At 53.3% G+C, this 27,380-nt stretch overlaps 1 protein-coding gene across 1 annotated transcript; it reads left to right on the top strand.

Annotated features, from left to right (window-relative positions):
* Positions 1–26,384, top strand: EML2 (EMAP like 2). The gene is given in 23 exon segments (XM_079800452.1): positions 1–61; positions 64–186; positions 2,620–2,838; positions 2,931–3,054; positions 3,243–3,347; positions 5,221–5,249; positions 5,456–5,585; positions 9,298–9,447; positions 10,205–10,274; positions 10,371–10,481; positions 11,853–11,948; positions 13,211–13,345; positions 14,404–14,503; positions 15,589–15,743; positions 15,856–15,981; positions 17,990–18,121; positions 21,418–21,485; positions 21,754–21,842; positions 22,075–22,172; positions 22,680–22,767; positions 23,209–23,304; positions 24,335–24,465; positions 26,059–26,384. Coding segments are annotated over 23 exon segments (2,547 nt in total). The 5' UTR covers positions 1–15; the 3' UTR covers positions 26,185–26,384.
* The last annotated feature ends 996 nt before the right edge of the window (positions 26,385–27,380 follow it).

Raw genomic sequence — 27,380 nt, 5'->3', positions numbered from 1 at the left:
CGGGCCGAGCCGGGGATGCTGGAACGAAGGGTGTTGCTATGGCAACGGGAGGCAGGGCCTGGGGTGGGGACCGGGCCCGGGCTGGGGCCGGGGGTGCCGGCGGTGGCTGTGTCGGGGCGATGGCGGAGCGCGGCCCGGCCTTCTGCGGCCTCTATGACACGTCCTCGCTGCTTCAATACTGCAATGGTGAGACCCTCCCTCCACCCTTCCGACCCTGGCCCTGCCCAGCGCTGGACCCATCGCCTCCTGCCCCAACCTCCTGCTTCCAAGTCCCCATCCTCACCCCTTGCTGAAGATCTTCATTTCTCTCCCAGAAGGACTCTGACCCCAGAGCAAGGTCCCTGATCCTTAAAGCCCTCATCCCAGACCCCACCCCACCCCCCTGCTTCCACCCTCCTCTTCTCCCCGCCCCCCGCCCGGGGGTGTTGAAGAGGCAAAGGTCTGGAGGTCTGGAACTCTGTCCTCCCTTTCCCCTCTCAATCTGCTGGGACCCTCCCCTTCTCCCTGGCAGAGGGATAGACAGATTAGGGGGAGGGTGGGGTTTGGTGTTGGCTGTGGACTTGGTGTGGGACCTGGGAGGACCACCAGAGGACTTCGCCTCTACTAACCCCTCACACCTCCCATCCATTAGGACCCACTTCTTCTCACTAGACAAATGAGTGTGATACCAGAAGGGCCATTGTGGGTGTCCGGCCCAGATGGGGGGTGCTGGAGGCTGAGGGGAGGGGGAATGGGAGGGAAATGGTCACTGAGGGGTGGTCCCTGGGCAGAAGGGCCGAGGGTGGGGGAATGGCCTGGAGAGATCAGAGGACTTGAGTCATGGTTTGGTGGGGGCAGGCCAAGGCCTCAGAATGCAGCTGGCCTCTGGGTGGGGGCCGAGGGGCCAAGGTGAAAGGTCCTCTATTCACTCAGGAGGCCCTCTTCCAGGTTAGAGGCTCACTCCCCCGGGTGCACCCCCAGGGGCAGCGCCCGCTGCAGCTGGCAGAGGGTCAGGATGCTGGCTCATTTTGTCCTCCATGCCCTCCCTAAGAGGCAGAATGACAGGGCTGAGTACCTTTCCCGCTGCTGGAAGGCTGTGCGTCCATGCACAAGTAATTTAACCTCTCTGAGCCTCAGTCCCCCTTTTCCTCCCCTCCTAAAATGGGTATAATAACACAACTACTAGAGTTGCTGGGAGCATTAGGTACCATAACATTGAAATGTGCTAAGCGTTTTTGCATGAACAGTGCCTGCCACATGTAAGCCCTCTATAGCAGATCTCATTTTGGGGGTAGCATGATTAATGGTAGAAAGAGGGGGATCAATACAAAGAGGTGATTGGGCGCTCCTGCCCCTCACCTATTGGCTGTGTGACCTTTGGAGAGTCTCTGTGCATTTCTCCAACTTCCGTCCTCAGTTTTCCTCCTTCGCATAGGTGATGCCAGCGGGACCCTGGGATTCCCTCCTCTTGAGTTCCAAGCCTTGACAGCTATCTCCCCGCCCCGCCCCCCCCCCCCCCCGACCTTAAGAAGCCCCCACCTTCCTCTGCAGGCCCAGGCACTGGGCCAGAGAGGCACTGGGAGGGGGGCAGGGCGGGTGAGGTCCGGCAGGCGATTGGGCCCCCCGGGGCGGGGGGAGCGATGGGAGGGACCGAGAGCTGCACTGCGGAGACCAGCGGGCGGGCGGGGCAGCCTACAGCTTCGGGATGGCAGATGCGACCTCCACGCCCCGTCCCTGTTAATGCTACCGCCTTCAAACCCACCCGGCTGGGAGCCAGGGCTTCCTCGGTTGTTGTCAGCAATGAGTCTGGGTATGAGTGGTCTGAGAGGAAGGGGAAAGGGGGACCACTTCGGTGGCCCGCCCCTCCCATTTCGGGGAAATGGGCGGGAGGGGCGACGGAGGGGCGACGGAGGAGTTATTTGGCTGCATCCAAGGGCTGGGAGGAAAAGGAGAAACGAATCTAGGGTGTGGGGTACAGAAGCGAAAAAAAGAAGGGGAACAGAGGAGAGAAGCTCCGATTAAAAAAAGAGTTTGGGTCTCCTGGGTCTGCGATGCGCTACCTGCAACCCTCAAGTCTGCCACCAGGGGCCGCAGGAACGCTGTCCTTGCCGGCGGCGCTAGGGTCCAACCCCGTAGTGGGGACAGAAGGGGAAGAGGAGGGACCAGGCATGACCTTTTGGCTTGGAGAGTCTGGGAAACAGAGAGAACTTAGTACTCGCGATAAAATATTGATAGTCTCTGGAAATCAGTTCTAGAACATTGGTGCCACTAGGAATAACTTGATGTCATCTTTAAAATGCTGATATCACTCATAAATATTTAACATCTTAGTCATAGCATCTTCAAACCAGGGTCGAAAGTCTATTGATTCGTACGGAGACTGTTAGAAGAGAGGAGGGGACTTCCCTAAGGTCACACCTCCAGGGCGCTGAGCAGAGAAGAGTGGCGAGGGGTGAGAGCCGAGGGGATTTCCTTCCCGCTCGAGCCCTCTTCCTGGCCCGTCTCCAAGCGTCCCAGCCCCTGGTTACGGGAGAGGAAGGCAGGGTGGCTGGCCCCGCTCAGACCCGGGATGGCAGGAGGGACTCCTCGGCGTTGGAGTTCCTGGGTGGGCCCCGCAGCCAGCTCTCCCCTGCCTTCCAGATGACAATTTGTCCGGTACGAGCGGCATGGAGGTGGACGACCGCGTGTCGGCGCTGGAGCAGCGGCTGCAGCTGCAGGAAGACGAACTGGCGGTCCTAAAGGCGGCGCTGGCCGACGCGCTGCGTCGCCTAAGAGCGTGCGAGGAGCAGGGCGCTGCGCTGCGAGCGCGGAGCACCCCCAAGGGCCGGGCGCCTCCGCGCCTGGGCACCGCAGCCTCGGGTATCTTCGCTAGACTTGGGGGGTGAGCTAGGGAGGGGCCGGGCTCGGACCTCACCCTCACCTGCTTCTGCCCCCTAACCCCATCTCTCTAGTGTGTCAGCTCTTGAAAGGCCTTCCCACCAGGACGCCCCTCAATGGCTCAGGACCCCCGCGGCGCGTGGGCGGCTATGCCACGTCCCCCTCCTCGCCCAAGAAGGAGGCGACCTCCAGGCGCAGGTAAGGCGCAGGAGCTGGGGTCCCCAGCCTCCTCTCAGACCTTGTGGGAAACAGAGTGTATATGGAGAGGGATGGACTCCTGTGCCCGAACTCCAGGAGTGAAAGGTGCCGAGAGGTCCTCGCCCTCCCCCCTCAGCCGCCTGCTGGCCTCCCAGGACCCGCCCCTACTGTGTGCTCTCTCTTCACAGCGCCCGCCGCTACCTGTCACCAGAACGCCTCGCCTCGGTGCGCCGCGAGGACCCCCGCAGCCGCACCACATCCTCCAGCAGCAATTGTAGCGCCAAAAAGGAAGGGTGAGTGTCGGAGGCGGGGACATGTCACAGACTATGGGGCCAGGACCTCAGATAGGCATCGAAAAGGATGGGGAAGTTAGGGTGATGTCCCCGGCCACGAGACCATCCGGTGCAGAACACGGGGACAGTGCCGGAAGCTTGGAGGGACCCATCTGAGCTAGCGCGGTGGAAACGGAAGGCCTGGAGAGGCGGGGCCAACGTTGAGGGGCGTGGTCAAACCTTCAGGGACTCGATTAGGACCTGGGCGTGGATAGCCCGGGTGTCCTGGGTGAGCCAGGGTAGAGGTCAGAGAGGAGCTGGGTGTGTGGGCAGAGCTAATGAATGAATGTAAAGGAGAACTCCCATGGAATGTCTCAGGTGTGGGATCCAGGGCAGAAGCCTCAGGGGAGTTTCTGCAGGGAATGGGGGGATCCAGGAGGTAGGGGCGTGTTTGGAATTTGAGGGCGTGGCCCGAATGTCAGCCTGGGCCGAATCGGAACCTGGGGCCGGGGTCACTGGGGCTGCGACCAGGTGGGGACGAGTCAGACGCAGGAATCCGGGTGGAGCGGAGCCTGGGTCAGGGCCCCGCGGAAATGGGCGCGGTCGGAGGTAGGCCCGGCCAAATCTCAGGATGTGGAGGGACTCAACTGGAGGGCTGGATCACGTGAAAGTGGTCGTAGTCGGAATGCCTGGCGGGACCAGAGGCGGGGAGGTCAGTTGTCAAGAGGCAATCAACTCTGGGGCAGGATCGGTAAAGTGGGTGTGATCGGAATGTTGGGCGTGGCCAACGCCTGGAGGCGGGGCCTTACCGAGGGACTGGGCGGAGCCAGGATGTAGTGGGCGTGGTCAGGGCCTGGGAGCCAGAGTAAGGTAGGAACAGGATTAAAATACAGACCCATTTCAACCCCATTCAAATAATGGCAAACACGTACATAGACTTGTACAGGCACTGCTCCAGGCACTTCACGTGAATTAACCAATTTAATCTTCGCAACCACCCCGGAAAGTAGGTATTCTATTATCCCCCTTTTAAAAACTGGGAAACCGAGGCAGAGGTTGGGCAACCTGTCCCCACTGCTAGGCAGTGGCAGGGCTGGGGTTAGAACGCAGGCAGGCACGCCCCCGAGTCCATGTTCTCAAACAACACTCTCCCCTACCCCCCCCACCCCCCCCCAAAAAAAAGAGCCCGGTATCAGGACCCACCGCCTGGGACCTGAGACCCAGTGTGACCCGCCGGCTCCCGGGGTCAGCCGCGGAGGGCGGGGCTGGGCGCGGCGGCGCGGGCGCCTCCCAGGGCCGGAAGCGGCGGGGCCGGTCCCGGCTCCACCCCCGGTCCCGAAGCTCCGCCAGCCGCCGCCATGAGTAGCTTTGGAGCTTGGTGAGACCCTCGCAGACCCCCTCCTCTCTGCGCTCCCGGGGCCTGAGTCCCAGGTCTCCCCCTGGCCAGGGACCCCGGCCCGCGAGCATCACTCCTTTCCGCCGCCGGAGGGAACTTGGAGACACGCCCCTTCCCTTAAACGTTCACGGCTTTCCTGGCTGCTGGAAGTTTGGGGCGCTGTGGGAGTGGGGGTGGGGAGCGTTGGGAGAGCCGTGCTGTTTAGGAGGGAGGGGTCCCCGGTGACTCCCCTCTTCCAGGACCGCGTCCCTGCCACTTCGTGCTGTGTGATCTTTGGCGATCACTGCCTCTCTGGGCCTGTGTCTTAGGCTCTGCAAGATCAACCGAGCAAAGCACACGGCCTGCAGAGAGGCAGCGCTCCGCTCCTTTCGCGGCCCCCGTTCTGTACGCATCAGAGGCCTCCCGGGCGCGGCGGGGGGAAGCCGCGGTGTCTCTCCTTTTCTGAACTGCTCCCTAATAAAAAGGATAACTTTTTTTTTTCTTGTTCTGTCCTGACAGCAAAACCAAAGAAGCTATCTTCAGCGTGGGTAAGTGAGGAGAGGGGAGAGGGGCTTGGTTGGGGGCTTGCTCGGGTGAGACACCCGAAGCTGGAGGTCTGGGGACCTGGCTACTAGGCTTTTACTTCTCTGGCCTCAGTTTCCCCACCTATTTTTTTTTTAAGTGAAGCCTGAAGGGGAGAGGAAATAGGGATGGGGCTGGGACTAGCACCTGACCTCTCGGGGTGTCCTGGCAGAGGAGGGCTCCGTGAAGATGTTCCTGAGGGGCCGTCCTGTGCCCATGCTGATCCCGGATGAGCTGGTGCCCACCTACAGCCTGGACACGCGCTCAGAGCTGCCTTCCTGCAAACTCAAGCTGGACTGGGTGTATCCTCTTGCTTTAATCCCCCGCCCCTCCCCACCTCCTTCACATCCCATCCCCCAGTCAGGAGGGGACAAAAGTCCTTCTGGTGTGGGACTTCAGCCCATGGAGGCGTCTTTGTACTGAAGACGGGCCTTCCCAGGCCCCTAAGGCTTGAGGGGTCAGGATGACCTGGAGTCGGAGGGAGCAGTGGAAGGCAGGTTAACTGAAATGAACTTTTATGGTTCATTGAAACAGCAAATGTTTGCTGGGTGCCTTCCATATGTCAGATTCTCTTCTATTTGCAAGCTAACCTTTTAAAGCTGCGGGCGGGGGGGACACACACGATAGCACAGAAGCCAGCGATTAAATAAACAAGATAATTTCAGCTAGTAGTAAATGCTGGGAGTACAGTACCCTAAGCTCATCTGAGGGGAATAACGAGTTCTCTGAGGAGGGGGCATGTGGACTGTGAACTGAACAATTAGGAAGAACTAAAATGTTCCAAACAGAGGCCTCCGCAGGTACCAGGGCTCTGTGTCCCGAGTGAGCGTGGTGTGGTTGGCGAATAGAGGGTGGTAATGGTTAAGAACCTGTCTATGGAGCCTGGCACAAATGGGTTGAAACCCCAGCCTCGCCTCCTGCTAGCTGTGTGACCCTGGGACAAGCTACCTTGCCTCTCTGGGTCTAAGTTGCCTCCTCTGAAAAATGGGTTTCATGATCTCGATTCCTAGGGCTGTGAAACAAGGCGGAAAGGTGCTGAGCTTGTAATATGTGCCCCATAAACAGGGATTATAAAATAAAAACTAATCGTTATTGAACACTTATGTGCCAGGCACTGCTCTATGACCTCCTGGTTCATAGGCCGATGCTCAACCACTGAGCTACACCAGCCGGGCTGTTCTAAATTATTTGATGTATAAATATGTTGAATAATATGGTCCTTCTCTTTTGTGGAATTGAGAATTTTTACAGCCAGCTCTCTGAGGCCTGCAGGTTGAGAATTACTACCACCACTTCCCAGACGAGGAAACTGAGGCTGAGAGAGGGGACTGAGCCCTGTCCGAGGGAGTCAGAATAGGTCTGAGTCAAGAACTCTGACCCTGGACCCTAAGCTTTTCCCAAAAGCCCATTGGGGCTTGGGATCAGCATCCATGGGACCCAACCCTGCCTTCTTCTCTTGGCCTTGGTTTCTGCTCTGGAGGAGGCAGGGATGTTGGAGCCCAGTCTGTCCTCGAGGCAGCCGGAAATATACAGGGGAATCAAGGAACACCGAGCCGCCATGCCAGGATGAGCTGGATGGCATCAGATGAGAGGCAGCTGAGAGCAAAAGTCAGCGTGGGTCTCACGTCCCATCTCAAAAATGACTCTGAGGTGGAGCAGTTCTGGTGGGGTTGGAATAGACATGTTGGCATTCATTACAATCTTTTCTGAACATTTTCTGGGGCCAAAGGCTGGGGATCCAGTGGTCACTGTGGCAGTGTCTGCCTGCCCTCCTGGGCTCACAGGCCAGTGTGGGGACAGACTCCTTGACAGTGACAACTCAGAGAGGGCAAGGCTGGGATGGGGGAACCCCGAGGGGGCAGCTGCCCCAGCCTGGGGGTCAGGGAGGGCTTCTCAGAGGAGGAGTTACAGAACAGCCCGGAGTGCCCCACCATGGACCTCAGTCTCACTGGGGAGTAGGACAGTTAACAAGTCAACCAGATAATTACTGAGTGGGTAAGTGCAGTGGAGGATGAGCCTGAGGGCAGCTCGGAGGACCCACCCATAGGAGGAGGAGGAGGAGGAGGAGGAGGAGGAGGAGGAGGAGGAGGAGGCATGTCAGGTAGAATGTACTAGTAAAAGGGAAAGTTACTGCCACGGCCTGGGGCGTGGTAATGACCTTGGCATTTTGAGGAACTCAAAACAGTCCAGGGAGGCCAGGAGCCCTGCTAGAGCCCAGGAGGGGCCAACCAGGTGGGGAGGAGGACCGTGGGCTTTCTCCTAGGAGTCCTGGGAGCCCCAGAAAGTTCTAAACAGGGGAGAGTCGGTCATTCCTTCAGCAGATATTGGATTCATTCAGGGGTGGGCAAAAGTAGGTTTATAGTGATGAGGACGTGAATCAGCTTGTTCTTGTATTCTTATTTATTCATTAATTATTGTATTGTCTATTTTTTATTATTATTAACCTACTTTTGCCCACTCCTGAATGTCCCCTGTGCATCAGGCCCTGATCTGGGCATGGGGGATACGGTAGTGAACAAAATGGACAGACAACCCTGCCCTCCCAGAGCGGACGCTAGCTGAGGAGGCAGACCATTAAACAGATAATAGCACTGGATGCTGATGAGTGCACGCACAAAGATGAAGCGGGGAGGGGGTGGCGGCAGTGCATGAGTTTGCAGTTTCCGAGAGCAGGGGCAGGAAAGCCTCCCCAGGAGCTGACAGCTGAGCAGAGGGCCGGAGGAACTGAGGGGCCATGAGGGCTGAAGGGGAGGGGGGCTCCGGTGGAGGGAAGAGCCAGGGCAAATTCTCCAAAGTGAGAAGGGAGGACGGCTGCTGGGACGGGAGCTGAGGAGGGGGAGGGGAGTGAGGAATGGGGGCCCACATCAGGTTAGGCCTTGCGCCTGGGCTTTTGTAAGGACTTTGACTTTGACTCTGAGTGAGGTGGGACCCACCCATGGGAAGGTTCTGAGAAGAGGAGGGGTGTAAGTGGAATTAGTGTGAATGGGTTTATCTGCATCCCTGTGGGGAGGGTTGGGCAGGAGGGTATATTAATGTCCCGTGGCCGCTGTAATAAGTGACCACAAACGTGGTGGCTTAAAACACCAGAAAGCCCTTCTCTCTCCGCTCTGGAGGCCAGAAATCCCACACCAAGGTATCAGCAGGCCACTCCCTCCGAGGCTCTGGGGAGAATTTGTTCATGTCTGTCTCCCAGCTTTTGGTGGCTGTTTGAGGAACCCAGGAGTTCTTTGGCTTGTAGCTGCGTCACTCCAATCTCTATCTTCACAGGGCCTTTTCTTTTTTAAAAAATATATTTGAATTGATTTCAGAGAGGAAGGGAGAGAGAGACAGAAACATCAACAATGAGAATCATTGATTGGCTGCATCCTGCACGCCCCACATTGGGGATCGAGCCCGAAACCTGGGCATGTGCCCTGACTGGGATTTGAACAGTGACCTCCTGGTTCAGAGGCCGATTCACAAGGCCTTTTCCACCCCTGGGTCTGTATCTTCTCTCTCTCTCTCTTTTTAAAAATATATTTTTATTGATTTCAGAGAGAGGAAGGGAGAAGAGAGATATAGAAACATCAATGATGAGAGAGAACCATCGATCTGCTGCCTCCTGCACGCCCCCCACTGGGGACCGAGCCCGAAACCCAGGCATGCGCCCCCGACCGAAATCGAACCCACGACCCTTCAGTCCCCAGGCCGATGCTCTATCCACTGAGCCAAACCGGTTATGGCATCTCTTTAGAAGGACACTTGTCGTTGGATTTAGGGCTCACTCAGATAATGCAGTTGATCTCATCCTAAAACCCTCAATGACACCTGCAAAGACTCCTTCTCCAAGTACGGCCACAGCCTCAGGTTCCGGCGTTAATATTTTGGTGGACATAATTTGGGGAGCCTATCATCATTCAAGCCCCCCATCGGGGAAACTCGGAAGCGAGAAAACGCACCTCGTTAACTGAGTTCGGTAGTCAGTCGGCACGCGCAATGCCAAACAGGCTCCTTAACCAGCCCGGGCATCTCCAGCTATGGCTACCGGGGCCGAGACTGCCGCGCCAACCTTTACCTGCTGCCCACGGGGGAGATCGTGTACTTTGTGGCCTCCGTGGCCGTGCTATACAGCGTGGAGGAACAGAGGCAGCGGCACTACCTGGGACACAACGATGACATCAAATGGTGAGGCCTGGGAGGGGGCCTGGAGAGAGATGCTGCTGGGGACAGTATTGGGGGTGGGGTGGGGTGGGGGTCGGGCCTTTGGTGGCCTGCCTGCTGAATTCAGAGGGGAACAGTGTGGATTGATCATATTTCAAATATTGGTTTATTTTCTCAAACGCCTGGATATTTCACTTTCTTTGAAAACTTCGACCTGGCACCCCAGATAATCCAGCCGTCTGTTGGACCTACTTGGTGTGGCCACTCATTTTTCTTTTTACTTACTCATTTACTTATTTATTTTTATTGATTTCAGAGAGGAAGGGAGAGGGAGAGAGAGACAGAAACATCAATTTTGAGAGAACCATTGATTGGCTGCCTCTTGCACTCCCCACCCTGGGGATTGAGTTCGCAACCCTGGGCTTGTGCCTGGACCAGGAATAGATCCCGACACCCTCCAGTATGCTAGCCAACACCCTAACCACTGCATATACCGGCCAGGGCAGTGGCTGCCCCTTTAAGTGGGTGCCCTCTCCTGGCCATTTGTGGTACAGGCCTTAGCCCTTTGGGCACTTGAATTAGAGACCACAGGCCCAGGTGTTGCTTCTGAGCTGGGGTACCCAGAGGGTACCTCTTTATTGATTCTGTTTATTGACTAAATAACTCAGTCAACCAACTGTAGAATGAATAACCGGGCATTACGACTGTGGCGTGCTGTCGGAGGGGTCCTGGTCCCCCTCGCTCCCACTGAGCCCTGTCCATCTGTCCTCTCTCTCTCCAGCCTGGCTGTCCACCCTGATATGGTCACCATTGCCACTGGACAGGTGGCAGGCACCACTCAGGAAGGGAAGGTAACAGAGGGAAGAGGGCAGGACCAGGAGACGAGTGGGGTCCTGGGGGGGCAGGCAGCTGGGCCTCCCCAGGTAACAGGCCTCTCTTTCCTGCAGCCACTGCCACCCCATGTGCGCGTCTGGGACTCAGTTTCTCTCTCCACTTTACACGTGCTGGGCCTGGGCGTGTTTGACAGAGCTGTGTGCTGTGTGGGTTTTTCCAAATCGGTGAGTTCTGCACCCACCCTCGCCTGCCCCCCACCTCCGGAATCTGGGGCCAGTACCGCACCTTCCCGCTGGCCCCTGGGGATGGATGCCACGGCTCTATGTCACGGGTGATGTCACGGGTGTAGGCCATGCTCCTGGCAGAATTACTCAGGCCCTCCAGGCTGGGCACCATCTCTGGGACTTCACAGACCTGCTCTGTTAGCCTCTGTGAAGGGAACCCGTAGGTCCTGATGGTCCCAAACGCCTCTGTGATCCCTTGTAGATCAGGTAACGCTGTTGCATTATTTCTCACACCACCTTTCATTCTCCAAGGGCCCTGATTCTTTAGGCATTTTCAGGCCAGTGTCCAGGGAGGTGGGCCTTGTTGTAACTAGAAGGGTGTTGGCAGGTCTGGGCAAGATAAGTAAAGAAATTGAGAGTAAGCCTTTAGGAATTTGTAGAGCAATTTGACATTCCCACACGTCCAAGTATGGTGGTGTGTTGTTTTTTAAACCATATTTTACATTTTTATCATTATTTTACCAAAGTGTTGGTCTGCCGTGGATTGGGGAATAAAAAACAACCAGTCTTCCCACAGATAGTGTAAGAAGCCCTGGAGTAGAGCCTCACAGGTTTTCTGCGTCCTAAGGAGACAGTTGAGAGCTTTGGGAGGGAAAAAGCGATTTTATTGCCAAAGTGTGTGTGTGTGTGTGTGTGTGTGTGTGTGTGTGTGTGTGAGAGAGAGAGAGAGAGAGAGAGAGAGAGATCCTGCAAAATCAAAATTAACTTGTGTTTAACTAAAGATATGAAAAATCATCTTGTCAATTAATTGTTCAATTTCATATACATAAAAGGCATTTCATAGGGAAATGGAGATTAGATGGTCTCAGTATGAATTCCTGACTGCAAGATGACTGCAGAGAAATTGTAACCGAGGGTAAATTAGATACACTTCTTAGGGACAAGTCATTTCAAAAGGAAAATTATAGAAACCTTTTAAACGTGTGTATGGCTACTGGATAGGGAGTGTATTTTAATGTGCTTTATGTAACACTAGAGGCCCGATGCACGAAGATTCGTACAAGAATAGGCCTTCCTTCCCCTGGCTGCCGGCACCGCCTTCGCTCTGGCCGTAGCCACCTTTCCACCTTCACCCGGCCCAGAGCCGCCTTCCGCCTCTCGCTGTGTCGCATCAATTTGCATATTCCCTCCTTATTGGCTGTGGGCACCACCATCTTTGTTGCAGAGTTACAGTCAATTTGCATATTCCATCTTTATTAGATAGGATGGGCCAGAGCCTTTGAAAATCTTAAAACAGGTCTGAGAGGCAAGTACCCCACTGGGGGGAGTTTTGGGGGGTGGATCCTGACCCACCTTGCCCCTCTCTCCTAGAATGGGGGCAACCTGCTCTGTGCAGTGGACGAATCCAACGATCACGTGCTTTCCGTGTGGGACTGGACCAAGGAGACCAAGGTGGTGGATAGCAAGGTGGGGTGACCCTTCCCGTCCCTTCTCAGGATGCCCTGTGGGAGTGGCTGGATCTCAGTGGTTAGGAGTCTGGTATCACATAGGCTCACCTTTAAATCCTGGCTTTGCATTTGCTGGCTGGTGACTCTGGGCTTGCCCTCTCTGAGCCTCAGTTGCCTCATCTATAAAATGGAAGCATCTTCCTTGCAGGGCCTTGGCTTTGATGTTGGGGTATGGGGTGGGTGGACCAGGCCCAACAGAAGGGTTGGTATGAGGTGGCTGCTCACTCTACAGTCCTGCCATGTCCAAGACAGACCTTGACTTGCATCCCTGGGCAGTGACCTCTTTTACAGACGAGGAACCTTGGGCATGGTGTGGGGGAGAACTCCTTGTCCAAGGTCACACGCCAGTTCTGGGCTGGGGACCGGAGACCTGGGTTTTGGATTGGGGCCCCCAGTTTGGGGAAGGAGAAATGGTTGAGAGGCTGGGCTCTGGAGTCAGACCTATGTGAGTTGATGCTGAACACGATGCTTACCTGGCTGTGTGGTTTTAGGCAAGTAACTTCACCTCTCTGAGCCTCATTTCTTCTTTTTTTCTTTTTAATGTATTTTTATTGATTTCAGAGAGGAAGGGAGAGGGAGAGAGAGATAGAAACATCAATGATGAGAGAGAATCATTGATTGACTGCCTCCTGCACACCCCCTACTGGGGATGGAGCCTGAAACCCGGGCATGTGCCCTGACCAAGAATTGAACCGCTGCAATCTCTTGGTTCATGGGTCGATGCTCAGCCACTGGGCCGCACCAGCCAGGCAAGCCTCACTTCCTTATGTGTATTAGGATATTCCATCTTTATTAGATAGGATGGGCCAGAGCCTTTGAAAATCTTAAAACAGGTCTGAGAGGCAAGTACCCCACTGGGGGGAGTTTTGGGGGGTGGATCCTGACCCACCTTGCCCCTCTCTCCTAGAATGGGGGCAACCTGCTCTGTGCAGTGGACGAATCCAACGATCACGTGCACAGAGCCTCACCTCCTAGGGTGCTGTGGGTTAAATGTCAAGTGCTTAGCACGGTGCTAGGTGCCTTGCTGTTATGTTAATGAGGACGGCAGTCAGGCCTGGCTGGTGGGCCCTGCCTCCTGTGCCTTTTGCCCGGAGAGGAAAGATGCAGACAAGTCGAGGTGCAGTGCACAACCCACCCAGCTGTGTAGGGCGCTCCTACGGGGGGTGGGTGCGGTGGCTGTGGTGGTTTGAGGACCTCATTCGGATCTTCCACTCCCCAAAGTGCTCCAACGATGCTGTGCTGGTGGCCACCTTCCACCCCACCGACCCCACTATCATCATCACCTGTGGGAAATCCCACATCTACTTCTGGAGCCTGGAGGGGGGCAGCCTGAGCAAGCGGCAGGGCCTCTTTGAGGTGAGTGCCAGGGGCGGGAGGACAGGCTGGGCCTGCGAGAGGCAGACAGGGACAGACAACAGGGCACTCCAGAGGGTCCCAGAGGCTGGCGCTTACGCAGATGCTGAGCTGTTGCCTGCCGGGGCCTCAGTTTCCTTCTCCTTACCATGGGGATGAATGCAGCGATCTGATGATCCTCCTTAACGCGGAAATTGTGAGGATTCGTGGGGTGAAGAGTTTAGCAGCTCCTAGCAGATGGTACAGGCTCAGTAAATGGTGCTGCCGCTGTCAATATTATGGACACACCGAGAGGTCAGAGGCCGACGGGCGGAGAGAAACGTGCACCAAGACAGAAACGGAGTGAGAAGCAGAGGGCCCAGGAGGGAAGATCCAGGGGCACTTCTGATGGGGCTCCCCTGCCCTTGGTGGGAGTTGGGGCTTCACCCCAAAAAGAGAGGCCTTGACAACACCAGCCACAGATGGAGATGAACTGGGGATACTGGGAAGAGTGGGATGGGGCCAGGCCAATGGTCAGCAAACTCATTAGTCAACAGAGCCAAATATCAACAGTACAACGATGGAAATTTCTTTTGAGAGCCACATTTTTTAAACTTAAACTTCTCCTAACGCCACTTCTTCAAAATAGACTCGCCCAGGCCATGGTATTTTGTGGAAGAGCCACACTCAAGGGGCCAAAGAGCCGCATGTGGCTCGCGAGCCGCAGTTTGCCGACCAGGGGCGCTAGGAGGAGGATGTAGAGACAGATGGGGAGGAAGGCAGGGAGGGAGAGGGGAGAAGTGAGGGTCAGGGGCGAGGGGAATCCAAGGGGAAGAGAGCAGGGGAAACTGAGGACAGAGAGGGGAACAGAAGTTAGGCAGGAAGTGGGTCCAGGGACAGGAAAGAGGCAATGTGGTCAGAGCCTCGATGACGTGAGCACTCCATGGAGGTGGGTTGGAGATGGGGATGCTCTACGCAGGTCCTCCCCCAAAAGCATGGCGGGGGTCCTGGACGATAGGGAAGCTCTGGGAAGACACCCAGCTTCAGCGACCTTGACACCGTCCCCTTCTCCCCCACCTTAGAAACACGAGAAACCGAAGTACGTGCTGTGTGTGACCTTTCTGGAGGGTGGCGATGTCGTCACCGGGGACTCTGGAGGGAACCTCTATGTCTGGGGCAAAGGTCAGTGTCATCCCACCTGTTTGGTCCCCAACCCAGGCCTCCCTAACCCCCTTTAGCTGTGTCTCCCTTCCTCTGACTCTGCTGTGTGGGGTGTATGATTAAACAGGCTAAATCTTTATTTGTTCAATTCCAACACCCGCTTTAAGGCTCAGCTCCAATATCCCACCTCCAAGACACCTTTACTTATTTCCCGCCCTTGTCCTCAGCAAACCCCATATTAGGGTTCAAGTTTGAACTATTAATAAATGGTTTAACCTAGTTGTGGGTGGATGGATGGATAGATGGAAAAGTGGTTTGTCCCAGAGCAATGAATGAATGAATGAATGAATGAGGGAATGAAAGGGTTGTTCTAGCCAATGAATGAATGAGTAAATGAATAAAAGAATTGAGTAAATGAATGTTGTCCTACTTAATATTGGATGATTAGGTGAATAGACAACTAAAAAAATGAATGGTTGTCTCTATAATGTATGACTGTATTAATGAATGAGTAAGTTTTTTCAGTGGATCTATAAAGTGAATTAATGAATGATTGGTTATCTCAGCCAATAGATTAGTGTGTTATGAAGAATGGATTGTTCTAGGAAGTGGGTTGGTTACTGAATGAATAAATGAGTTTATTGTTCTAACCAATGGCGAGGCCCAGAGTAAATGTTAATTAAATAATTGTTGATTGAATGGGTTAATGAATGAATGAATGGGTGGTTAGATTGGCATATAAGTGTGTAGATGAGTGTAATGGATAGATGGAAAAGGGTGGATGGTTGGCTAGAAGGATGGATTGATTGGTGAATGAGTACTTGGATAAAACAGGGTGAATGAATGGATGAGAGATGAGAGATGGATGGACAGACCAGTAGCTAGGTGAGTAGATGAATGGATGTGGGTAGATGTATCAGAGGGTGGATGGGTGGATGAGATGGTTGAATGGGTGGATGGCAGGGTATTTGAACAGGTGAGTGGAAGGGTGGATAGAAGGAAAGGTGGTGAATGGCTGGGTGTAGGATTGAGAGTGTGAGGTGCTTTCGGGGGTCAGGACAGGGGAAGCTTCCCCACGCTCACCCCTGCCCCTGCCCACCCCACAGGTGGAAACCGCATCACACAGGTGGTGCCGGGCGCCCACGATGGTGGCGTGTTTGGGCTCTGCGCCCTGCGGGACGGGACGCTGGTGTCTGGAGGCGGCCGCGATCGGAGGGTGGTCTTCTGGGGTCCTGACTACAGCAAGCTGCAGGAGGTGGAGGTGAGGAGGGGGATAGGCTCCTACGAAGGCGAGGAGACCCGTCCGCTCCCCAGCATGTCACTCCCAGCCCCACCCTCTGTGTGTCCTCCCTTCTCCGCGTTTGCCCGTCCAGGTTCCCGAGGACTTTGGCCCTGTGCGCACCGTGGCAGAGGGCCGGGGAGACACGCTGTATGTGGGGACCACCCGCAACTGCATCCTGCAGGGCTCTGTCCACACGGGCTTCTCGCTGCTCGTCCAGGTGAGCTCTCTCTTCTGCACCTGCCCGCCCCCCGGCCCACCGTCTCTCTCCTCTTCCCTGTCTGGTTTTTCCTCACCTCCCTGCCCCGTCCCTTTCCTCTGGTCTGGCAAATACCACGTTCCTTCCCTTCCCCTGCTCCTGCTCCATAACCCCACCCCTGACCCAGGACCTCTCCCCAAACTCCCCACGATCCAGCAACCAACAGGTGAACCGCTAGCACAGCAGAGGGCCCCCGAACCCCGTTCCCGCTGAGCTGCCCGGCTCTTCTGATGAGGGCAGTGTCCCCTCCTGTGGGTAAGGGCCAGGGCAGGCGTCGCACAGGCTGCGCACACCTTGGGCCACGTGCCTTCCAGGCGTCCAGGTCCAAGGATCTGGAGGGCTCTCAGGAGTCGGCCTGCTTTTCTTCCTGCAGCTCAGATGCCCACTCCTCCCCTCTAGTGTGGCACACCTTCTCATCACCCTCCCACCCCCACTTAGCAACCCCACTTCCCTGGAGGTGGCAGCGTGTGGTTGTCAGGAATATGAGTTCTGGATGTGGCCGCCTGGGATCTAATCGCAGCCCAGTCCCTCATTAGCCGTGTGATATGGGGCGAGTGAGTAACCTCTTTGTGCCTCCATGAGCCTGGGGGAGAACAGCTGACCTCATGGGGTTTTGTGATGATTCCGTGGGTCAGTTCATAGACAGCATGTAGAACGGTGCCAGCACAGAGTAAGTGCTCAAAAAGTCTTGGCCAAAATTCTCCTTGTCCAGTGGCCCCCTTCCTTCACCCGCCCCATGCATTTTCCCCGATGACAGGCCAGCTGAAATCCATGCTGCTGCATTTATTTTTATTTTTTAATATATATTTTATTGATTTTTTACAGAGGAAGGGAGAGGGATAGAGAGTTAGAAACATCCATGAGAGAGAAACATTGATCAACTGCCTCCTGCACACCCCCTACTGGGGATGTGCCCGCAACCAGGATACATGCCCTTGACCAGAATCGAACCCGGGACCTTTCAGTCCGCAGGCCAACGCTCTATCCACTGAGCCAAACCGGCCTTGGCGATGCTGCTGCGTTTAGATCCCCTCTTTGGCTCTAGTTTCCATAGAAGGAGATGAAGAACAAAGGCGAGAGGGATTTTCTAGATGTCCCCAGAATAGACCTTGGAGACCCCTAATGATATCATCAATATTTTACATGATTTATTATATTCTAATTAGATTAATTATTAGCATTACTATTATATTGATACCAATTATTATCATTATATTATTAATGTTAGTAACATTATTATTATGTTATCGATTTGAGAGAGAGAGGAAGAGACAGAGAGAGAAGCATTGATTTGTTGTTCTACTTGTTTATGCATTCCTGGTTGATTCGTATATGTGCCTTGACTGGGGATCAAACCCACAACCTTGGCTTATCGGGACGATGCTCTAACCAACTGAGCACCTGGCCAAGGCAATGACTTATTATTAATTAACAATATATTAATAGTCTGTGTTGTAAATAATAGTAATAGCTACGTCCACTTTGTAATCACTTTATTCTAGCCTCATTCTCTTTCCATCCATGATTTGAGTCCCAACACCATGATTAGCCCCATTTTATAGAAGGTCAAACTGTGGCCCCAAGGAGAAGTCCCCTGCCCAGGTGACTGCCACAGTCAGTAATGGAGAGCTGAAGTCAGACCCCCCAGGCGGAGTACATGGGACCCCACAGCCTTCTGGGTGCCAGCTGACTCCCAAAGTCAAGCTCCTACCCGTCTGTTCTCTTGTCTCCCACTGTGCAAACTGGAAAGTAGAATTGGGGGGGAGGGGCGGGCATTTGCCTCGAGCCACACACTGGCACAGGCCTGCCCTGTCACAGCCTCCTTCAGGCACACTGGGAAAGGGCCTTCCCTGGGTCACCTGTGGGCAGGTGTGTTGCTGGGCTAGTTCAGTTCCTCTTTCTGGCACCAGTTTTTGGGGAAAGGGCCAGGATGTGTGGTCTCCAATCTACTGTCTCCCATTTTCACCAGGGCCACATGGAAGAGGTGTGGGGCCTGGCCACACACCCCAGTGGGGCACAGTTTGTGACATGCGGGCATGATAAACTGGTGCATCTGTGGAGCGTGGAGTCCCACCAGCCCCTGTGGAGCAGGATCATCGAGGTAAGGGCACAGGGGACTTAGCACCCCTTTCCGGTGGGTCAGGACGCAGGGCATCAGGTGGAAGCCATGCTTGGTCTTTTTTTTTTTTAAATATATTTTATTGATTTTTTACAGATAGGAAGGGAGAGGGAGAGAGAGAGAGAATCAGAAACATCGATGAGAGAGAAACATCAACCAGCTGCCTCCTGCACACTCCCTACTGGGGATGTGCCTGCAACCAAGGTACATGCCCTTGACCGGAATCGAACCTGGGACCCTTGAGTCCGTAGGCCGACGCTCTATCCACTGAGCCAAACCGGTTAGGGCCATGCTCGGTCTTTTTAAGCACAGAGGATTTAACACTCCCTTATAAACTCAGCCCCTTACAAACTCGCTTGGAAGGGCTGGAGGGGAGGGTCCTCAACTGGAAGGACGCCCAGAACACCATGGAACCGACCTTCCAGGGGAGCTGCTGTCCTGCCACAGTCAGGAGGAGGGTGGGGAGTGAGGAACCAGCAAGCTGTGGTCGCTGCCAGTGTCGGCTGTAGAACTACACTGTCCAAAATATGTGGCTATTGATACTTAAATTAACTTTCAAGTGTAAATAGTATTAAAAATTCAGTTCTTGGTTGCACTAGCTACATTGCACACATGGGGCTAGTGGCTACCATATTGGAAAGTGCAACAGAGAACACCATCATTGCAGACGGTTCTATAGGACTGTTACTCTAGGGCAGGGGTGGGGAACGTCCCGTCTGTGAGCCGGAAAAGGCCTGTGAAATCATCTGGTCTGGCCCTGCCAAGGCTCAAGGGGTGCGTTAATGAAATGTTTGACCAAATATAGCAGGCTAATTTTTAAGTTGATAATTTTGTTTCGCCCGCAAATGATGTTATAAATATCCAAATGGCCCTTGGCAGAGGAAAGGTTCCCCACCCCTGCTCTGGAGTGACCCACCGGTGGCTATATTTTCACTGGCCAAAAATGGATACTCTTTGTCCTTGCCTTTCAAGGCTAGTAATTACTCACTAGCATAGCAAATGTCATTGCTTTCACTACCCAACTGGTCAGTGGAAATGGCAAAAGGGGGGCTTCTGTCTCTGCCTAGCGGAACCCACAAAAGTGCAACCCAGTGCCCTGGCTGGTGGGCTCAGTGGTTAGAGCATTGACCTGCTCACCAAAGGGTTAAGGGTTCGATTCCTTGTCAAGGGCATGTCCTAGGGTTGCAGGTTTGATTCCCAGTCGGGGCGCGTGCAGGAGGCAACCAATTGATCTCTTTCTCTCTCTCTCCCCCTCCCTCCCTTCCACTCTCTCCAAAAGTCAATGGAAAAAATACCCTCGGGTGAGGATTAACAACCACAAAAAAAGTGCAACTTACTGTTGAACCCATATCACAGCAGAACCATAGCTGCAAGGGATTCTGGGCAGTGTAGTTTTTTAGCTCCCCTGGCTGTGCAGTATGGGACTTGGGAAGGTCATTTCATCATATCCCCCATACCACCCTTTGAGGCTTTGCTGCAGGAGTACAGGGTTACCTCTGGTTCTGGAACACGTGATGGCATTTGAACTTCTATGAATCAGGGATGGTGTGCCCTGAAAATTGTTAGGGCATGTAAAATAATCATCCCAGCTGCCTAATTGAGCAGCTACTATATGCCAGGCCCCAGTTGAACACAGCGGTTCTCCAGCTTGCCAGGGCATCAGAATCACCTGAGGATTGTTCACAACACAGAATCCCAAGCCCCATCCAGAGTCTTGATTCAGGGGTCTGAATTTGAGACTAAAAATCTGCAGATTGTCATGAGCTCCCTCCAGTTATTCCAATCGGGGTGGTTTGCTGACCATGCCTAGAGAAACTGGCTCAACACTTTCTGCTCATCATCTTTTTAACTTCTCCCTCTCAAATCTTCACAAGGGTGAAAAATCCCCGCTCAGAAAAGTAAAATCACTCACCCGTCATCAGTGTAATTATAATTTTTAAAAACAATTTATTTTAAAATTTTATGTATTGATTTGAGAGAGAGAGAGGGAAACATGCTCCACCCATTTATGCATTAATTGGTTGAGTCCTGTATGTTCCTGGACTGACCAATTGAGCTACCGGGCCAGAGTCACAGTGTATTTAAAATTATAGCTGATCTTTACTGAGTGCTTCCAGTGGGCCGTCTTACCAGCTAAGCAGCCTAAGGACTTGACACCTTGCTTATAACGATCCTGGAAAGTGTGTATTGATTTCCATTTACCGGATGAGACAACCGAGGGAAAGTTATTTGATGTTATATAACTAGGAGGTATCACAGCCACCTGGAACCCAGGTCTGATTCCATGGTGCTCTCTATTGCCTGTGAACCAACCCAATGCCCCCAAAACTTTAAAAATGATAATGCCCAGTGCTGGGTGTTAGATAAAGATGTGGGCAAACAGTCATTCAGACACACCTGGTAAGTTGGTATACTTTTACAGAAAGCAAATTGATATTATACACTGAGTGGCCATATTATTATGATCTCTGAACACATAATAATCTGGCCACTCAGTGTATATCCTATATAATAAAAGGCTAATATGCAAATTGTCCCCTTGACCAGGAGTTCAACCAGCAGGCAGGCCGGCCAACCGCCCATGTCCCCTCCCCCTGGCCAGGCTGGCCGGACCCCACCCATGCACAAATTCATGCACTGGGCCTCTAATATATATACTGAGTGGCCAGATTATTATGCGTTCAGAGATCATAATAATCTGGCCACTCAGTGTATATCAAAACTCCTTTAAAAAAATTTTTTTTATTGATTTCAGAGAGGAAGGGAGAGAGAGAGAGAGAGAGAGAGAGAGAGAGAAACATCAATGATGAGAGGATCATCAATTGGCTGCCTCCTGCATGCCCCCCCCTCCACTGGTGATCGAGTCCAAAACCCAGGCATGTGCCCTGACCGAGAATTGAACTGTGATCTCCTGGTTCATAGGTCGATGCTCAATCACTGAGCCACGCCGGCCAGGTTATATCAAAACTCTTAGAAATATAGATACCTTTGTCCCAGTAGCCTCACTGTGGAAAATTACCCAAGTAAATCATCGTGGATGAATCAAGCTGTGGGAATTCAGAACAGGGTGAAAAAGGATCCAGGAGCCACCGTGACAGGAGGGAGGTGGCTTGTCAGAGGAAAGGGGAATGACCCCAGCGTGTCTGAGGCCGTGGGTCCCTAGAGGGCAGCAGAGGGAGGTGAGAGCCTCGATGCCTGGCCGCGACTTGGCTCTGAGGCCGGAGAATGGCCAGATGGATGGGGAGCAGCTCTGAGCCCGCCTCTTCTCTCCCTCCCAGGACCCTGCCCGCTCTGCTGGCTTCCACCCCAGTGGCTCTGTCCTGGCTGTGGGCACAGTGACTGGCAGGTAAAGCTGAACTGGGCATTTGGGGAGGGCTTCTCTGCTCTCCTCTCCCCGAACCGTCCCTTGACCCCTGTTCCCTACTGTCTCAGAGTCCACCGAGAACATTAGTTAGGTACCAACTGTTTACCAAGCAAGACTTGATCTCCCAACATTCCTCTGAAGTCAGCTTCTCTCCCAAATCTCTTCTGGAGCCCCTCAGGCCCCACAGATTGCCCCACTCCTACCAGATCAGCTCACCCTCCTCCTCCACTCCCATGCCTTCTCCTTAAAGATGGTTGCTGCTGGACACGGAGACCAATGACCTGGTGGCTATCCATACAGATGGCAATGAACCGATCTCAGTGGTCAGCTTCTCCCCAGGTAAGGGGCAGGGCCTGGGACCTTGGCGAGGCCAGGCCTGGGAACTGAGCCGCAGAGCTGCCGTCAGGGGGAAGGGGTGGGGCCTGTGTGTCTGGGCCTGGCTGCAGGTCTAGGACTGTAGTTGGGATGGAGCTCGGGACTGCTGAGGAGTCTGGGATAGTGGGGGGCTGAATCTGAGCGAGGAGGGGGCGGAGCCTGGGTGCCTCCTCATAGCCCCCTCCCCCTCCCCCAGACGGGGCGTACCTGGCGGTGGGCTCCCACGACAACTTGGTGTACGTGTACACGGTGGACCAAGGCGGCCGCAAGGTCAGCCGCCTGGGCAAGTGCTCGGTGAGTGGGCAGTGGCCCCGGCCCGTGCCGCCACCCTGTCTAGGGGGTGCAGAATTAACCAATTTTCTACCTCAAAGGGAGCACAGCTTCAACCTTCAACTGACTGCCCTGATCACCTCAAGGAGTCTTAGCCCCGCCCACACATTCACCCCATCGTGTTCTAAGCCCGCCCCTTTGTGTAGCCCTGCCCCCCCACATTCTAAGCTCCCCTTGTAGCCCCGCCCCTCACGTTCTAAGCACCCTCTGTGTAGCCCAGTAGCCCCTGGCATTCAAGCCCATCCCTCTGTGTCTAGCTCTGCCCACACGTTGTAAACTCCCCTTGTGTTTTAAGCCCTTCTTGTCTGGCCCCGCCCACGGGAGCCTGGCCCCGCCCCCACGCTCCAAAGCCCTGTGTATCCTTCCTTTAGCCCCTTTGTGTTCTCACTGTGACTCTGTATTTTGCCAGCCATCCTTCCCGTTCTAATCCCGCCCCCTCCAGCTCTGACTCCACTCCTCGCCTCCCCGCAGGGCCATTCCAGTTTTATCACCCACCTGGACTGGGCCCTGGACAGCAGCCGCTTCGTCACCAACTCCGGGGACTATGAGATTCTGTACTGTGAGTTCTCTGACACCCAAAGGCGTTCCTCCTTCAGCCTCCTCATTTGCGTTGTGGGATTTGCATGGCCTTCCTTGAGTCCTGGGAGAGGAGAGAGGCATGGGCTTCTTCAAGCCTCTCTCCTCTCACTGTTGTGTTTAGGGGCTGTTCTGATCGGTTGGTCTCCTGCTTTCTGATTTCCTACCTGGTAGACCCCACTTTTCACCAAGTCCTCCCCTTTCTGGTTGAATGGGTAGGGTACAGGTTTCTAAGCACATGCCCCTGCTCAGGTCTTGGGGGTGTCAGGACCCAGGATCCAGCCCCCGTGGCCAGTCCAGTGAGGTGCAATAAGGCCTGGTACCCTGGCCTCCTGTCTTGGACCTCAGTGCCCATCTATGAAATGGGTGGGTTCAGTCAGTAGTTCCTTCAGCTCTGAATCCCTCCCCCCATTTTCTGCCCCAGGGGAGTCAGCCACCTGTAAGCAGATCACCAGTGCAGATGCTGTGAGGAACATGGAATGTGCCACAGCGACTTGTGTCCTGGGATTTGGGGTGTTTGGTAAGTTCTGGAATGGGGAAGGTATCACTGAACACAGAAGTTTGAAGAAACATCCTGTCTGGTGGCTTTCACAGTCTTTTTCTATTGGTTACCTCCAGGGCAGGAAACTCACTCGTTTACACCTATGGGCAGTATCTGTGTTCTAGGAGGGAGCAGGGGTAGGGGGTGCGATGACTGGTAAGGCCGCCTGGACCTGTAATGTAATGAGACCAGATGGGTGGTGGCACCTGGTCCAGAGAGAATTATACTGCCCAGGCCCCAGCCACTCCTTTATTCAGGCATTAATGCAGTTAACAACTACTTCCTGAGCACCTGTGGGACGCAGTGGTGACTACAGTAGCCCCAGCCTGGGCATCATGGTGTTTAGAGTCCGGTGGGGGAGACAGACCTGTCTCTGGACAACCCAAAGTAGACTGGGCAGAGACAAGGAAGCCCAGAGGTGGTGTCTGGCCTGTCTGTGATGGAGTCAGGGAGGACTTCCTGGAGGAAGGGACATCCAATGTGGAGGATGAGATATTCCAGCACAGTGAAGAAGTCTCTAGGCCAAGCATGTCAAACTCAAAGGCTAACAGGGGCCAAATAAACGAGGCATGCGGCCCGCGGGCCACGAGTTTGACATGCTTGCTCTAGGCAAAGGGCATAATAGCATGTACAGAAGCCCAGAGGTGACACAGAGCTTGGAATGTGGAGAAATGCAAGAAAGCTAAATCATTGCAGAGTTCTAAGGGAGCACTAGTGAGGACAAGGCTGGAGCAGTGGGGGGACCAGGCCAGGTAGAGCTTGGGGGATCACGGTAAGAAGCCTGGGCTTTCTCCTGAGGCCACCAGGGAGCCACAAAGGATTTTGAGCAGTGGGGGGACAGGGTCAGATCCACATTTCCAAAAGATCATTCTGACTCCCATCCCTGGCTAGAGACAGGCTCAGTGAAAGGAAGCGGGGGAGACTGGGGCCGGGACCTGTTCCTCTTTGCGGGGGTCCCTGGCTCCTGCTGACATCTTATCATCAACCGCCCCACCCATGCTGCCCACAGGGATCTGGTCCGAGGGAGCGGATGGCACTGACATCAACGCCGTGGCGCGCTCCCATGACGGGAAGTTGCTGGCTTCAGCTGATGACTTCGGCAAAGTCCACCTGTTTAGCTACCCCTGTTGTCAGCCTCGAGTGAGTTCCTCTGGGGGGCTGGCAGGGTAGAGGTAACAAGCAACAATGGGGGCAAGACTGAGGCAGCCGTTCCCACCACCAGCCCTCTCTGGACCTCAGTTTCCCCAACTGTGTAGAAGGGTAGTGGGCTTGACCCCGAGGGCCTTTCTTAACCTGAAGGTTGATGGATTTTAGCATCTGAAGTGCTAAATCTCTGAGCATCTGCAGTTTTGAGATCTTTTATCCTTATTAACTCAACAAATTTTTACTGAGCACCTGCTAGTGCCTGGGAACCGGGGATAGACACAGCAGTAAACAGGTCAGATGAGGTCACTGAGCTGACGTTCTTTTTTTTTTTTTTAAATCCTCACCTGAGGATATTTTTTCCATTGATTTTTTTAAAAATATGTTTTATTGATTTATAGAGAAAGGAAGGGAGAGGAGAGATGGAAACATCAATGAAAGAGAATAATGGATTGGTTGCCTCCTGCATGTCCCCCACTGAGGATCGAGCCCGCAACCGGGGCATGTGCCCTGACCGGGAATTGAACTGTGACCTCCTGGTTCATAGGTCAATGTTCAACCACTGAGCCACACTGGCTGGGCTGAAAATCAAAATTTTAATGTGAATTCCTTCGATTTGTAAATGTCAGCAACTATCTTTCTACTAACACTTGAGAATATATACAACTCATCCACAGATCACCAGCAAATAACCTGTCTACCTTAAAACTTGGTGTTAATTTTACCAATCCCTGTTCTAACAGGTGAAATTTGCTTTAGCATTTTATTATGAAATTTGCCGACATAAAAGTAGAGCCCTAGCCGGTTTGGCTCAGTGGATAGAGCATCGGCCTGTGGACTGAAAGGTCCCAGGTTCGATTCCAGCCAGGGGCACATGCCTGGCTTGTGGGTACGATCCCCAGTGTGGGGCGTGCAGGAGGCAGCCAATGGATGATTCTCTCTCATCATTGATGTTTCTATCTCTCTCCCTCTCCCTTCCTCTCTGAAATCAATAAAAATATGTTTTTAAAAAAAGTAGATAAAAGAGTGCAGTAAAAAAAAAAAAAAAAAAAAGTGCAGCAATCCCTTCTGTACCTATTACGTTCAGCTATTACCATTTTTGGCATTCTTTTTCTTCTTTCTCTTCTTTTTTTTAACTCCCTGTACTTAAAAAAAGAAAAACCATATATGACCTTTTTGCCTTTCAAATTAGCATTTATAGCTCAAAAATAAAGATAATTCGTACATATTCACAAATCCATGCTCATACCCACTGGTTAACATTAATTTTTTAATATGATCTAATACCCTGTATTAGATCTGTATTCAGATTTTCCTAATTTCCCCCCAAATGGCCTTCTACACTTGGTTTGTTTGAATTAAGGTCCGGACATGGCATCTGCTTGTGTCTCATATTTTGTCATACAAACAGCCTACCCCCATGGGCACACTCATTTTTGTGCCTGCTATTGGCTTGTTGAAGGAATCAGATCAGTTACCCTGGTTCTTAAGGGGAGGGTGTTATTAAGCAGAAGAGAAGAGGGTTAGCTTGGGAGGGCTTGTGTTGGCATTGCCCCCCTTTGACCTTTCACCTTTTTTCCCCTCTCACAGGCCCACAGCCACAAATATGGTGGACACAGCAGCCACGTGACAAACGTGGCCTTCTTGTGGGATGACAGCATGGCCCTGACCACAGGGGGCAAGGACACCAGCATACTGCAGTGGCGGGTGGTCTGAAGTGGATGGGGAGGGGTCCCAGAGTCATGGGGCCAAGGGAGAGTCAGGTGGCAGGGCTGGAATTCTATTTTCGGGAGATGTCTATTGCCGAGTAGAGTAATATATACCCAGAGTATGTCTATAGCAGAGAGGGTTATGGCGGTGGGAGGGTGGACCGACAGACAGAAGTCTCTATTTATCAAGGGTGGGAAGAGGGGTCACATTGTTTTGGGGGAGCCATTAGGGTGCTTGGTTTGGGGTGTTTTTTTAAGTTTATTCTTTTATATCATCCAGAAATAAAGACATGTGCACTGAGGTGGCGTGTCATGGATTGAGTGTGTCTATAGGCCTGTGTGAATGAGGGATGTGTGTGTGCATGGATTACAGTATTTGATGACAGACCGGACCGTTATTACTTAGGTCTTTATTGTATGCAAGTGACAGAAATCAAGCTTGCTCTAACTTAGGCCAAAAGAGAAATCAATTGACCCTCAAATAAACAAGTAAGTGCCTCTGGGCTTCAGGGCCATTGAACCAAGAATTTGAGGGCCACCGGGACACTCCCATTATACCTTCTCTTACCTGCCAGTCATCATTTTTCTCTGGGGTCAGCATTCTCCACACCACATTGCACCCAGCAGCTGCAAAGCTCACATCAACCAGCCTTGGGCCCCAAGGCCAAAAATCCCAGGGAAAGATTGTGATTGGCCCATCTACAGATCAATCAAACTGACTTGTTGGATGGTCTATTGTGATTGGCTCCACTTGGGTGAAGTACCATCCTAGACCAATGATTGTGATCAGGGAAGTGGGGTTGTATAAAACCATGGAAGCCTCCACCTATTTCACAAGATTGAAATAAGGCAAGAAATGTTTTCAGATTTCAGAGAAGTGCCTATGACAAAAAGATGCCTGTGAGGGTATGAGGACTCTGGGTGGCAAGAGACAGAAACCCAACTCCACCCAGCACAAACAATAAACAGTTGCTAGGTCCTGGAACTGGGTAGTCTAGGAGGGACCCAGCTGGACCAGCTCAAATGTCATCAGGAATTTCTCAACTCAATATCTAACCTTGAGCAAATATTTAACTTTTTATTGGTGTTTAACATACAGTAGAGAAATGCATGCATAAACTATATCGTCTGCTGGATTCACAACCCATCCATGCAGCCAATTCCCAGATAGAGAAATATCACAAGCCCCCCACAAAGCCCTCT

Source organism: Cnephaeus nilssonii, assembly GCF_951640355.1.
Source record: "Cnephaeus nilssonii genome assembly, chromosome: 20".
Classification (NCBI taxonomy): Eukaryota; Metazoa; Chordata; class Mammalia; order Chiroptera; family Vespertilionidae; genus Cnephaeus; species Cnephaeus nilssonii.
Note: the sequence above shows the minus strand (reverse complement) of the source record. Positions and strands in the feature narration are given on the sequence as shown.